This window comes from Salmo salar, chromosome ssa10, assembly GCF_905237065.1.
Source record: "Salmo salar chromosome ssa10, Ssal_v3.1, whole genome shotgun sequence".
NCBI lineage: Eukaryota > Metazoa > Chordata > Actinopteri > Salmoniformes > Salmonidae > Salmo > Salmo salar.
Window position 1 is genome coordinate 70,903,672 of NC_059451.1, and position 12,281 is coordinate 70,915,952.

General features: G+C 40.2%; 1 protein-coding gene across 13 annotated transcripts in view; it reads left to right on the top strand.

The window, feature by feature from the left end:
• The window catches only part of ap3b2 (adaptor related protein complex 3 subunit beta 2), a 107,248-nt gene that overhangs the window by 44,337 nt on the left and 50,630 nt on the right, over nt 1-12,281 (top strand). For all 13 annotated transcript variants that reach the window (XM_014124029.2, XM_014124031.2, XM_014124028.2 and 10 more), the window contains exon 2: nt 11,592-11,667. In XM_014124029.2, coding sequence (XP_013979504.1) covers nt 11,592-11,667 — 76 coding nt within the window. The remainder of the gene's footprint in view (nt 1-11,591; nt 11,668-12,281) is intronic.

Sequence of the window (12,281 nt, forward strand, 5' to 3'; positions counted from 1 at the left end):
TCCTCTGTGGAGATGGGAGAACCTTCCAGAACTACAATAATTTCTGGAAGCCACTCCTCAGTGAAGGCACATGACAGCCCGCTTGGAGTTTGCCAAAAGGCACCTAAAGGACTCTCAGACCATGAGAAACAAGATTCTCTGGTCTGATGAAATCAAGATTGAACTCTTTGGCCTGAATGCCAAGCGTCATATCTGGAGGAAACCTGGAACCATCTCTACGGTGAAGCATGATGGTAGCCACAGCATGATGCTGCCATCTCAAGGATGATCAATGGAAACGGGATGCACCTGAGCTCAATTTCGAGTCTCATGGCAAAGGGTCTGAATACTTATGTAAATAAGGTATATCTGTTTTTTATCTTTAATACATTTGCAAAAATGTCTAAAAACCCATTTTCGCTCTTTCATTATGGGGTATTCTATGTAAATTTAAGGAAGCTTTTTTTATTAAATCATTTTTAGAATAAGGCTGTAATGTAACAAAATGTGGAAAATGGGAAAGGGTCTGAATACTTTCCGAATGCACTGAAAGGGGATTGGAAATGATGCAGACAATTACATTGATAGAAGCCACAATCTATCTGCAATATTAAAGCTGATCTACCCCCTAAAAAAGTATTTAAAAAAGAAAGGAAAGAAAAGATATCCCTGAAATGAAGTATTTTTCACAATTGGGATCCAAATGAGGAATAAAGTACAGTGTAGTCGTGGAAAGTATTAACCTGTTATGTTTTTACATTTTTTATTTCACCTTTTATTTAACCAGGTAGGCTAGTTGAGAACAAGTTCTCATTTACAACTATGACAAGATAAAGCAAAGCAGTGCGACACAAACAACAACGCAGAGTTACACATGGAATAAACAAACATACAGTCAATAACACAATAGAAAAAAGTCAAATATACAGTGTGTGCAAATGAGGTAAGATAAGGTAGGTAAGGCAATAAATAGGCCATAGTGGCAAAATATTTACAATTTAGCAATTGAACACTGGAGTGATAGATGTGCGGAAGATGAATGTGCAAGTAGAGATACTGGGGTGCAAAGGAGAAAGGGAAAAAAATAACAGTATGGGGATGAGGTAGTTGGATGGGCTGTTTACAGATGGGCTATGTACAGGTGCAGTGATTTGTGAACAGCTCTGACAGCTGGTGCTTAAAGTTAGTGAGGGAGATATGAGTCTCCAGCTTCAGTGATTTTTGCAATTCATTCCAGTCATTCGCAGCAGAGGACTGGAAGGAAAGGCGGCCAAAGGAGGAATTGGCTTTGGGGGTGACCAGTGAAATATACCTGCATGCTACGGGTGGTGACCAGTGAGCTGAGATAAGGCAGGGCTTTACCTAGCAAAGACTTATAGATGACCTGGAGCCAGTGGGTTTGGCGACGAATATGAAGCGAGGGCCAGCCAACGATGTAAACATACTTGGTAATAAATAAATGGAATACTGCAGTGGTGAAATGGCAGAAGTTGTGTGTTGTAAGGTGCAGGAGTCTCCCTGCAATTCATGCAGGTGCACCAGCAAGGTTGTCCGGAGATAGCTCTCCGGTACTCCATGATGTCAAAAATCACTTCATGTAGATGGGAAGAGGCCAGCTCCAGCACCTCTCCCCTTTCGTTAAAGAACATCTCTTGCAATTTAGCCTGTAATGATAAGAAAATAAGCAACATGAAATTACAGAATGCAGCCAAATGTTGTGTGATATGATTAGAATGTTGTGAAAAGGATAAACAGTACCAAAGGTTAAATATTCTTGCAGTCGGGCAGCCCTTTCAAGGTCTTCCTTTCCAATTCTTTCTGCACCCCTGCCTGTGCCACTGGACGGTCTGCGGCTCTTCAAACTGAAATCCTACAGGGGAAAAAACATGTACACAACACTTATTAGTATTGTAATGTTCATTACATGGTATTTTATGTATAACCAATAAGAATTTTCATGCAGAAGAGTCAAGTAGAACACTTCTACAATAAATAAACATCTTCATAGCCATTGCTCTCAAAAATCAAGGGGCCATCCCACACATTTTATTAGCTAGCTAGTATAGGAGTCAAAGAAGGCAAAGGGCTTTTATTTTATTTTATCAGGGAGTCTTACTGAGACCAAGGTCTCTTTTGCAGATGACCCTTGAATTACAGAAATTACAGAAATGACCCACATCAAAATATAAATACAAAATGCAAGCAGCTAAGAAAAACATGGACATAAAAAACAAACACATTCATCAGACTTGCCAAAGCCAATTTTATTTTCCATGAATACAAAGCTATAGTAATAGTCAAAATTCCTTATTTTACACTGCTTTTTTTTACGCAAGCATGATACCTAATGTACTAGCTAAATGTATCGTCATATTACCATTTTGTACCGAGCAGGGAAATTCATGGTAGCTATTATCAACCATGTTGCTAGCTAAGTTAGTTAGCTAGCTACCTTGACATTGCTAATGTTAGCTAGCTTTCTGGCTGACAATGTGAATATTATAATGTAAAAATGTTTACCTGTTCGGAAGACGTTGCGCAAATGGAATCGAGCTATCTTCAATTACAACAGCCACAAAGTCAAAATCGGCTACGCCGGGTTTCCACTAGATAACACAGCCACAAAGTCTCATAGCGGCTGTTGATGCCACGTCAGGCCTGGGTAAAGGCCGGCTCGGGGGCCGTATGCGGCCCGCAACCTGATTCAATATGGCCTGCGGAATCATGCTCAGATCACATAAAGAATTTGCGAAAGTAAAGTTTTGAAAAACGTATTTGTTATTGAAATTAAAAGCCCAATGAATACTCGCCTTTGTGTAATTATATAACTCCCACCGCTTGTGGGACATTTTATCTTGAAGGCATGTATAAATAACTGCATGAGGACAGACAGTGACTGACAGGCTGACACACATGTCACAGTTACAAATAGTAGCTAGCTAGAAATTGCTCAAAAATGAGTTATTTCAAATATTTCAAAGCAAAGGGAAGTAGACAATGAATGTAGGGTGTTCCAGCAAGAGTGGATATCAACATGTTTCTTTATTGAAGTATCAGGGAAGGCTGTGTGCTTAGTGTGCAAAGAGAGCATCGCTGTCTTGAAGACTACAACTTGTCCCGACACTTCTAGACGAAGCATGCACAGAAATATAGGAATATGTCTTCATAGCAGAGGGCAAGTGCATCGAACGAGTTGCTTTCTCAGTGGCAAAAGCAGCAAGGTCTTTTCACATAACTGCATTCAGCAAACAATGGAATTGCGAGAGCTAGCTATGTGCTGTCCCACAAAATTGCTAAACATAGCAAGCCATTCGCTGAGGGCGAATTCATTAAAGAATGTTTAATTGACTCTGCAGCAATACTCTGCCCCGACAAGAAAGAGCTGTTTGAAAACGTTTCCCTGTCATGACGAACAGTGACACGGCGTGTTGAGGACATCGCAGAGAATATGGAACAACAGTTGAAAGACAAGGTAAAGGATTTCACCTTTCACCTATTTCTCCTTGGCCCTGGATCAGAGCAGTGATGCACGTGACCCGGTGTAGTTGTTGATATTCTAATAGGCTGGCCACACCGCTCACGTCGTGTGCAACATACATTTAGTTGCAACATAAATTTAGAAATCTATGTTATTCAATTATTGCACCCACACTGCGCGTATCAACGTCTGAGCGTCTGAGTTGCCAAGGGCTAAAATAGAACTCCTTTCTATTTCTGATGCAGATCGCGCTGCAAGTCCTGCCTCTCCCATGTCCTCATTGGTTTATAGAAGCAGGTACCCACGTGCCATCTCCTCATTGGTTATACCCATGTGGGTGATTGAAAGACGAACTGTGATGCCGGTCAGTGTAGTAATACTATGAAAGTGTAGATGCCAATCGCCATATAAATTCAAAGATGAAAAAGCCTGGAAGGAGGAGCGATGACTAGAAACGATTCAGTTGACCGTTTTATTTGTGGATTAATTGTCGGAGTAGAGGACCTTGTGCATTTCAGGTAAAATAACAACTCAATGTTTATATCCCAGGACGAATTAGCTAGCAACAGCAAGCTAGCTAAATAGGACAAATTAGCTAGCAAGTGCAAGCTAACTAGCTAAATTGCCATACATTTTTAATGCTTTTTGACCTGTTCCAAAATTAATGTAATTAGTTCAGAGTTTGTTTTGATATTTTATCCTGCGTGTTGTGATCGCGTTTGGTGTACGGGGACAAAATACATTTATGCACGATGGCGCATGATGGCCCATGATGGCGCATGCGCGCAGCCGGTTTAGGTTCGGTGTTACAAGGCATTATCTCAGACTTTGAAATTACAGAGGAGCTTGCTTCAGTGCAGTTAATGAAGAGCACAACCACAGGGGAATATTTATTGTTGGAGGTTAATAAGTGTGTGGTAAAGCTGGGACCGAGTTTTGAAAAGTTATCCGGTGTCACCACTGATGGGTGCCCAAACTTGACAGGAAAAAACGTTGGCCTTTGAGACGGATACAAGATCAAGTAGCTGAGCTGAACCCAGATCAGAAAATTATTTTCCTGCATTGCATTATTCATCAGGAGGTATTCTAAATGTGTTCTGAAAATGAGCCATGTTGTGGATACAGTCACTAAAGTAGTAAACCTCATAAGAGCAAAATCTTTAAACCACAGTCAGTTTGTCTCACTGTTGGAAGAGACCGTCGGTCATGCAGATCTCCCCTACCACACAAACGTGAGATGGCTGAGTTTGAGAAAGGTGCTTAAAAGGGTGTGGGACCTGAAGTCAGAGATTCCTTTAATTTGCAAAAATTCAGCAAAATATCTGGATTTCCCTCAACCTCAAGATAAAGATGGTTGGCTGATTTTGCCTTCACCGTCGGCATCATGGCCCACATGAATGAACTGAATTCCAAACTACAAGGTAAGGGCCTTTTTGCACATCAGATGTACAGCCTTGTCAAAGCCTTCAGGGGAAAATTACTCCTCCTGACCCGCCAAGTAGAAGCAAACAATCTCACCCATCTTCCGACACTACTAGTCTGTTCCCTATCAGATGGCCAGCGGGAGAAGTATTCATCGCTGCTGTGTGCTTTGAACGGTGAGTTCTCTCCGTTTTGAGGATTTCAAAATCTTGGAAAATTACATGCTGTTGGTTTCCTCTCCTTTCACTTTCAATGTGGATAACACTCCCACTGACCTGCAACTTGAGCTTATCGATCTTCAGTCTGATGCAATGATTGGAGAACTATTCAAAACAATGTCACTGATGAGGTTCTATGCATCTCTCGATGAACAAAACTTTCCAAAGATTAGGTGTCATGCTCAGAAGATGTTTGTACTGTTTGTATGTGAACAGACATTTTCAGTGATGAAATATAACAAGTCAAGGCACAGATCATCTCTTACTGACTCTCACCTTTCAGCAATTCTGCATATAGCGACGTCAGAAACTATACCTGACTTCGCTACTCTAGTCAATGCCCTTCAGAGACTTCATTCCTCACACTGACTAGTTTAAATGTAATGTTGAGCTCTCTCTCTTTCTTGTGTTTTTGTGCATACCCGTTAATAATATATCTTCGGGATTGGTGTCCCGTCTACGGGATGGTTGAGCTAACGTAGGCTAATGTGATTAGCATGAGGTTGTAACATAGACATATCTGATATTGGCAGAAAGCTTAAATTCTTGTTAATCTAACTGCACTGTCCAATTTACAGTAACTATTACAGTGAAAAAATACCATGCTATTGTTTGGGGAGAGTGCACCATTTTGAACATGGAAAGTTATTCATCAACAAATTAGGAACATTTGGGCAGTCTTGATACAACATTTTGAACAGAAATACAATGGTTCAAAGGATCAGTCTAAAACCTTGCACATACACTGCTGCCATCTAGTGGCCAAAATCTAAATTGTACCTGGGCTGGAATAATACATTATGGCGTTTCTCTTGCATTTCAAAGATGATGGTACCAAAAAAATACAAAAGAACGGTTGTTTTTTTTCTTTGTATTATCTTTTACCAGATCTATTGTGTTATATTCTCCTACATTCCTTTCACATTTCCACAAACTTCAAAGTGTTTCCTTTAAAATGGTACCAAGAATATGCATATCCTTGCTTCAGGGCCTGAGCTACAGGCAGTTAGATTTGGGTATGTCTTTTTAGGCGGAAATTGAAAAAAAGGGGCGGATCCTTAAGAGTTAACAAGAGTTCTGTCCGTGGTGCTGAATGCACAGTGTACTTTTCCCTCCATGTAGTTCATTGCATGTTTAATAATGAAAATACCTACCAAAAGGAGAACGTAGATGTGGTTTATTTCTGTGCATGTTAAAAAAGTAAAATAAGTAACATATCTGGATGTGATTTACAGTAGATATATCTGTTAACACAGTAATCCTGTAATATGATTCTGGCCCATGATGGCAAAAATCTATTCTAATGTGGCCCTCTATGGAAAATAAATGTGCTACGTCATCCCAGCGGCGACAACCAATGAGAGCTGGGGTTTCTGGGATATCGTGTTCAAATCTAGAAAAAATATTGCATTCTTGCCAAATGGTTCTCTAAAGACAATGTACACACAGTTACGCAGTGCAGGTTTAAAGAACGGGAAGCTTAGAAATAGCACACACAGAGCAGATCTACAGCTTCTTAGACTTGTTTTCAATGAGAATGACAGATCTATAACTCACATTTCTATGTGAATTTTTGGTTGTGTCACCCAAAAAAGTTACAGCTTTAACTAACATTGGAACAGTGTGCTACACCACATTGCATTGCAATGCTGTTGACTTTGAATGTGCTGGAGTGTTGAAGACTTGCATCTGAACATCCCAGTAATTATTATAATTAGCAGAGGAACAGAAACAGCAATATGATTTAAAATAGACATTAAAACTCATACTGCAAAAAAAAATCATGTCCTTGAGCAATAATAATGGAAGAATGCTTTTCAAACAGACTACGTATTATTAGGTCAGATTTTTGTTTGTATGAATGCATACAGTAGTCTATTGATCAGAAATGGCTTATACATTGCCCTCGTCCCGAAGCTCAATTGGTTCAACAGAGAGAGAGCCGGCTTGGGGGACGAGATTACTTATACATAGGCTAGTTTACTGGAATAAGTCATCTCATGAGTTTCTGCCAAACAGGTAAGATAATCAGGCCATGGTTAAAAATGATCAATTGTTCCTATTCTCATAGGACTTGTAGAGAATCTCTGTGTAGCATACAATAAAATCAATTTGGAAGATATTGTGTGTGTGTGTGTGTGTGTGTGTGTGTGTGTGTGTGTGTGTGTGTGTGTGTGTGTGTGTGTGTGTAGAGAGGTGAGGGGGAAGAGAAAATATCACCTCAGATCCCCTCAGCATGACTCTAAGCCCACACGTGTTGCAGCTAGTCTGTCCCCATTGCCACTCGCATGGATGACAGATGAACAAATCTCCCTGACCCAATGAAAAACCCATCTCCTTTTACATTCAGCAGGCTCTCAGCAAATGGGGCTGCTATTTAGAGAAGAGATGTGTCCCAAATGGCACCATAGCCCCTATTTAGTGAGTCCTATGGCCCTATGGGCCCTGGTCAAATGTAGTGCATAGGGAATAGGCTGCGATTTGGGATGGAGCCAAGGTCTTTGCGTCTTTGCTCCCCAAATGGCCCATGAACACATTAAGACGGCACAGATCAAATAGCTACATATTAGGAATTTTACAGAACCGTTCCAGGCTGGCCCGGACTGACTATAAATGTATCAATGTGATATCATCCTCTTTTTGGATAGAATTCAAGTTTCTTTATGCATGGGTGTATCGTTGTAAGCTTTTACCACATAGGACTGTAAGTGTGATAGAGAAGGTACTGCTACAGTACAGCATGTATAGATTAAGTGAATGGATCCTAGCACTGAACCTTGTGGGGCACCACAGGTTATGGACTCCTCCCATCTTTCCAATGAGGAGGTATTGCTTTCAGTTAGAAAGGAAGGTACAGTACATCCAAACATATTACAGAGGCAGGGGACTGCCTACAAACAGATAGAATGAACAATGACAAGCATTTACAGTAAATTGACATAAATCGCAATACACTCTGGATGATTTTAGGCATAACTGGTAAATGATACCATCAATTCCAAATTAACTTTTGTTTAACAGTACATTACTGTAAAAATGTGCTGTATTTCAAATGGTATTGTAATTCCACCCGACAGAATACAGTACCCTACTGTATTTTTGGAGCGCCAAAAACATTTTGACCACTAGTGGGTGCATGATATTGTTGTTTCTGGCTCATTAACATGTTTTTAGGCATACCTTGTAAGAGGCTACATTTGTTGTACCGTTAGTGAGAGGGATGTTCCAGTTGCCTGTAAGTTACCTTAAAACAACGATACCAAAGATTACGGTAAGAGTATATGTTAACGTAAAATGGCTACAGAAGCATTATTGGTACAGTAAATCAGTTACAGTAACAGTATTGGATACCGTAAAATACTGTACAGTAACATACGGCACCTTCATTAACGGTAACATACAGGCAACTGGCTGCCAGTAAGTTACCGTAAAGTGTCTGTTGAGACTATCAGCAAATGAGCAGACATTCGTGCGCTTTTTCCAGTAATATATTAATATAGGCGGCTTTTAAACAGGGCATGGTCAATACCAAATCAATTATGATAGTAAAGTGTTATAACTCTTTCACCGTGTGGCAAACCTGTACACAGTGCACGAATTACAGGGGATCATGGCCACCGAATGAGATTCAACAAAACTCAAACTTTCGTCAAACTTTAGTCTCTAACCATTCTCCTAGTTGTTTAAAATGCAATTGTGTACTGTTATGCTACAGTGTCAAATATGAAAATAAAAGCTTATTCCAAATTAAACGAACACCCCCATATCTCTGACTTGGTTTAAACCAGTGACACAGTTGGTTTAGGTTCTTTCAATCGCATTCATCTCCTGTCTGCTTTTTTCTCTGTCTTTTTCTCTCCACTGGGCACAGACATCAATTCAATGTCTATTCCACGTTGGTTCAACGTAATTTCATTGAAATGACGTGGAAACAATGTTGATTCAACCAGTGTGTGCCCAGTGGGTTGAGCTTTCACTAGCGAACTTGCAACATTGTTTCAACTGAGCCCTCAGTTTTTTCTGCATGGATGAGCTCGGGACAGACACAGCTGTACTTGAATCCCGTATTTCAGCCCCTTTTCAGGTGTCCCGACTTTTCTTTTGACAAAAAAAGGCTACATTTGTCAGCAAGACGCATCAAATGAATTCAGACTGTAGGTCTAATGGCAATCGTCGAATGTCATTACACTTTTTGGTGTTTTGTAACAGATGTCTCTTTCCCATCAAATGGCGGGTGCACAGTGTGCTGTTTGGATGCTATAATTATTTTGGAGTGGACGAATGTGCTCTGGTAGCCTATTTTTTGAAGAGAATTGTTTGACAATCAGATGAGAACATCATGACTGCTTGTGTTAATGCCACATTAAATTGTAACGCATGTTTACTGTTAAAATACATGTCTTTACTATTAGGCCCATTAAAAAAAAGTGCACGCCGCCAAATAGGAAATCCCATCAAAAAAATTTACACCCCTGAATGTCACAGTATAATTCACACTCTGCCTGAATGTCCTATCTCTTATGTGAAATTAGTTAGCTGGGGGATCTTACTAACGACTCCATTGATCACCTGTGCTAAAGAAGCGAATGACTGTTGCCATAGAAACACCGTGTGTGTTTTATCTTTCACATAAACTATAGAGTGTTGTGCTGTGGTGTTGGACTGTCTCTCTCAGGGCCTGTTTGGACATCTCCCCAGCCAAGTGTGAATAACAGGCTCCAGGAAAGCTCTTTTGTGTGTGTGTGTGTGTGTGTGTGTGTGTGTGTGTGTGTGTGTGTGTGTGTGTGTGTGTGTGTGTGTGTGTGTGTGTGTGTGTGTGTGCATGCGTGTGTCTATTTTTGTATGCATATGCACATGTGTGTGTACGGGAGCAGGAGCATTTTTGCGACACGTGCCATCGTGTTGAGGCCTATTTTTACACTGTTCAGGCTTAATTCAGATTAGTATTTAACAGTTAGTGAATATATCCATGTAGAGGGGGAATTCGACTGTGAGTTGCTTGGTCTTCAGTTGTCCCTCTGCATTCTTCCCACGTTTCTCCCATATTTAGCTCACCATAGGATTACATTTAGTAACAAAGTTAAAACCACTGTCTTCCATGCTTTCCTTACGGACAGTCATGGTTTTGATTTATTGCATTATGATGTATTGCTTTATTGCCCCTCTACCTTACACTATTTAGTCTCAACTGGTTTCAATTAGCCTTAAACAGCATTGTTACTTGGAATTGCATAGTTACTTAAATAGAGTTGTTACTTAGTGCCCAAGTGGGGGGGCACACTGGTAATGATCAGAGATGATGACCAACCCAAACTAATCACTTAACTATTTCCTGAGTATACAGTACCTCTAGACTGGAAGTTAAATAGGCACTTGTAGTATCAATGAGGTAGATTGGAAAGCTTCATCCCTCACATCCAAGCCTGTGATATATACTGAGATGGTCACTGCACTTCTAATTGAATAATTCACATAATTCATATCTATAGTCTAGCTTTTTTTCTATACTCTGAATAAACCATTTAACCAAATTGTCATTGATATACTGTTTCATATCTTCAGACTCGATAGCATGGGATGATTAAATGTGACCATTGTGCTGTCACTGGGACTGGCTTTGTGGCTTTACTGAACAGGTAGTCTCTCGTGACAGCCTTAAAGGGGCAATCCGCAGTTGAAACAATAACAAAGCTTCCACAATACAGAGTAGAGCAATGATGAGTGACTGAGTCAAGCCACTGCAATAACGTGCTTCGCTACTCAACGTACGGTGTCACAAATAGGTTGGGATTGCTGTTCGAAAGATTTCAGAGTTAGTTTAATATTGTAAACCTAGACTCATAGCTCTATTTGATCAAGCCTACATTGCAATATTCATGTAGCATGTCAAATATAGTCTCGCGTGGCCATCCTTCCAAATCTCGTCTCGTGGGTCGTTCCAAGAATAGAGTACATTTTGCATCCCTTTGATTTTTTTAAGTAAGAATGTTGCATCAATATTGAATTGTAGCCTTTAATATAGACCACATGGAAAGTTCAATACATTTTGATATGAATAAAGACTTGCTAAAGTGCCAAAAAAAATTGATTTTGACATGTCCCTCATCCTATTTTTTCCGACATCTATTTTAAAATAGAAAACAAATATGAGTGCTTCTTATTGAAAAATTCAGATGGTTTTGTGCCTACTGAACAGGACCCAGAAGTATCTCGTTACCCATCAGCCGCCATGGTTACATGCTCGAGGTAGAAGTTGCTCTCAACCACAGACATAGATGTCTGTTAGTGTGATCAACTGGGTGTGAAAACGGGGTAATCGGCACTCCACAAACTGTTTTAACCTGCTGAGCTAAAGCCTTAGGAATAAGCTCAGGGAGCTAAAGTGAGTCTTCAGGTCTCAGACAAGGTTGCTAATTACCCATGTCCTTTACACCAGAAAGTGGCTAGTCTGGATAACTTCACTAATTGAAGACTCTTCCTTCTTCTTCCCCCAGACATGATGACTTGAAAGAGATGCTGGACAGCAACAAAGACTCCCTGAAGCTGGAAGCTATGAAGAGGATTGTGGCTGTGAGTACTGCTGTCTTCATCTCCACTGTCATCCACCACCATCTTCAACAACAAAAAACTCACTGGGTGAATCTCAGAAGTCTTTCCTTGATTACTCAGGTGGAGGCGAGAAATCAAGCACATGAGGAATCTTTGGAAAATACTTTCAATATTCTCTCTCTCTCAAAATAACCAAACGGGAGTAAAAAGAGAAACAGACTCAATACTTTCTAAGAGGATTCACTGTCACCTTGACACCTTCTGTCCACCATAAGAAATTACTCAAAAACCTTACTTTCAAATCTGTTTTCAGTGCTTTTGCTGTAATTTTGACATTTTCCACCCCATGTGCGAGGTAAAGTTTCAGCTCTTACTCTTTGAGTAATTCTGATTTCTGTAAACACAGTAGCCCACACTACTTTGGAAATCATAGATGGCATTTATCCTATATCCTTCTATATCTTATATCCTTCTGGTGGTTAATAAAGGGTCTTAGTCCTAGCTTCAACAACCATCAGTAGGCTTTAGTCTTCTAACTTGTGTGAGTTACCCTCCTGACTGTCCCAATTAGCACATACGTCAGTGGCACCCTTTGCATTTTCCAATCGACATCTATTATGAATACGGTAGCTTTT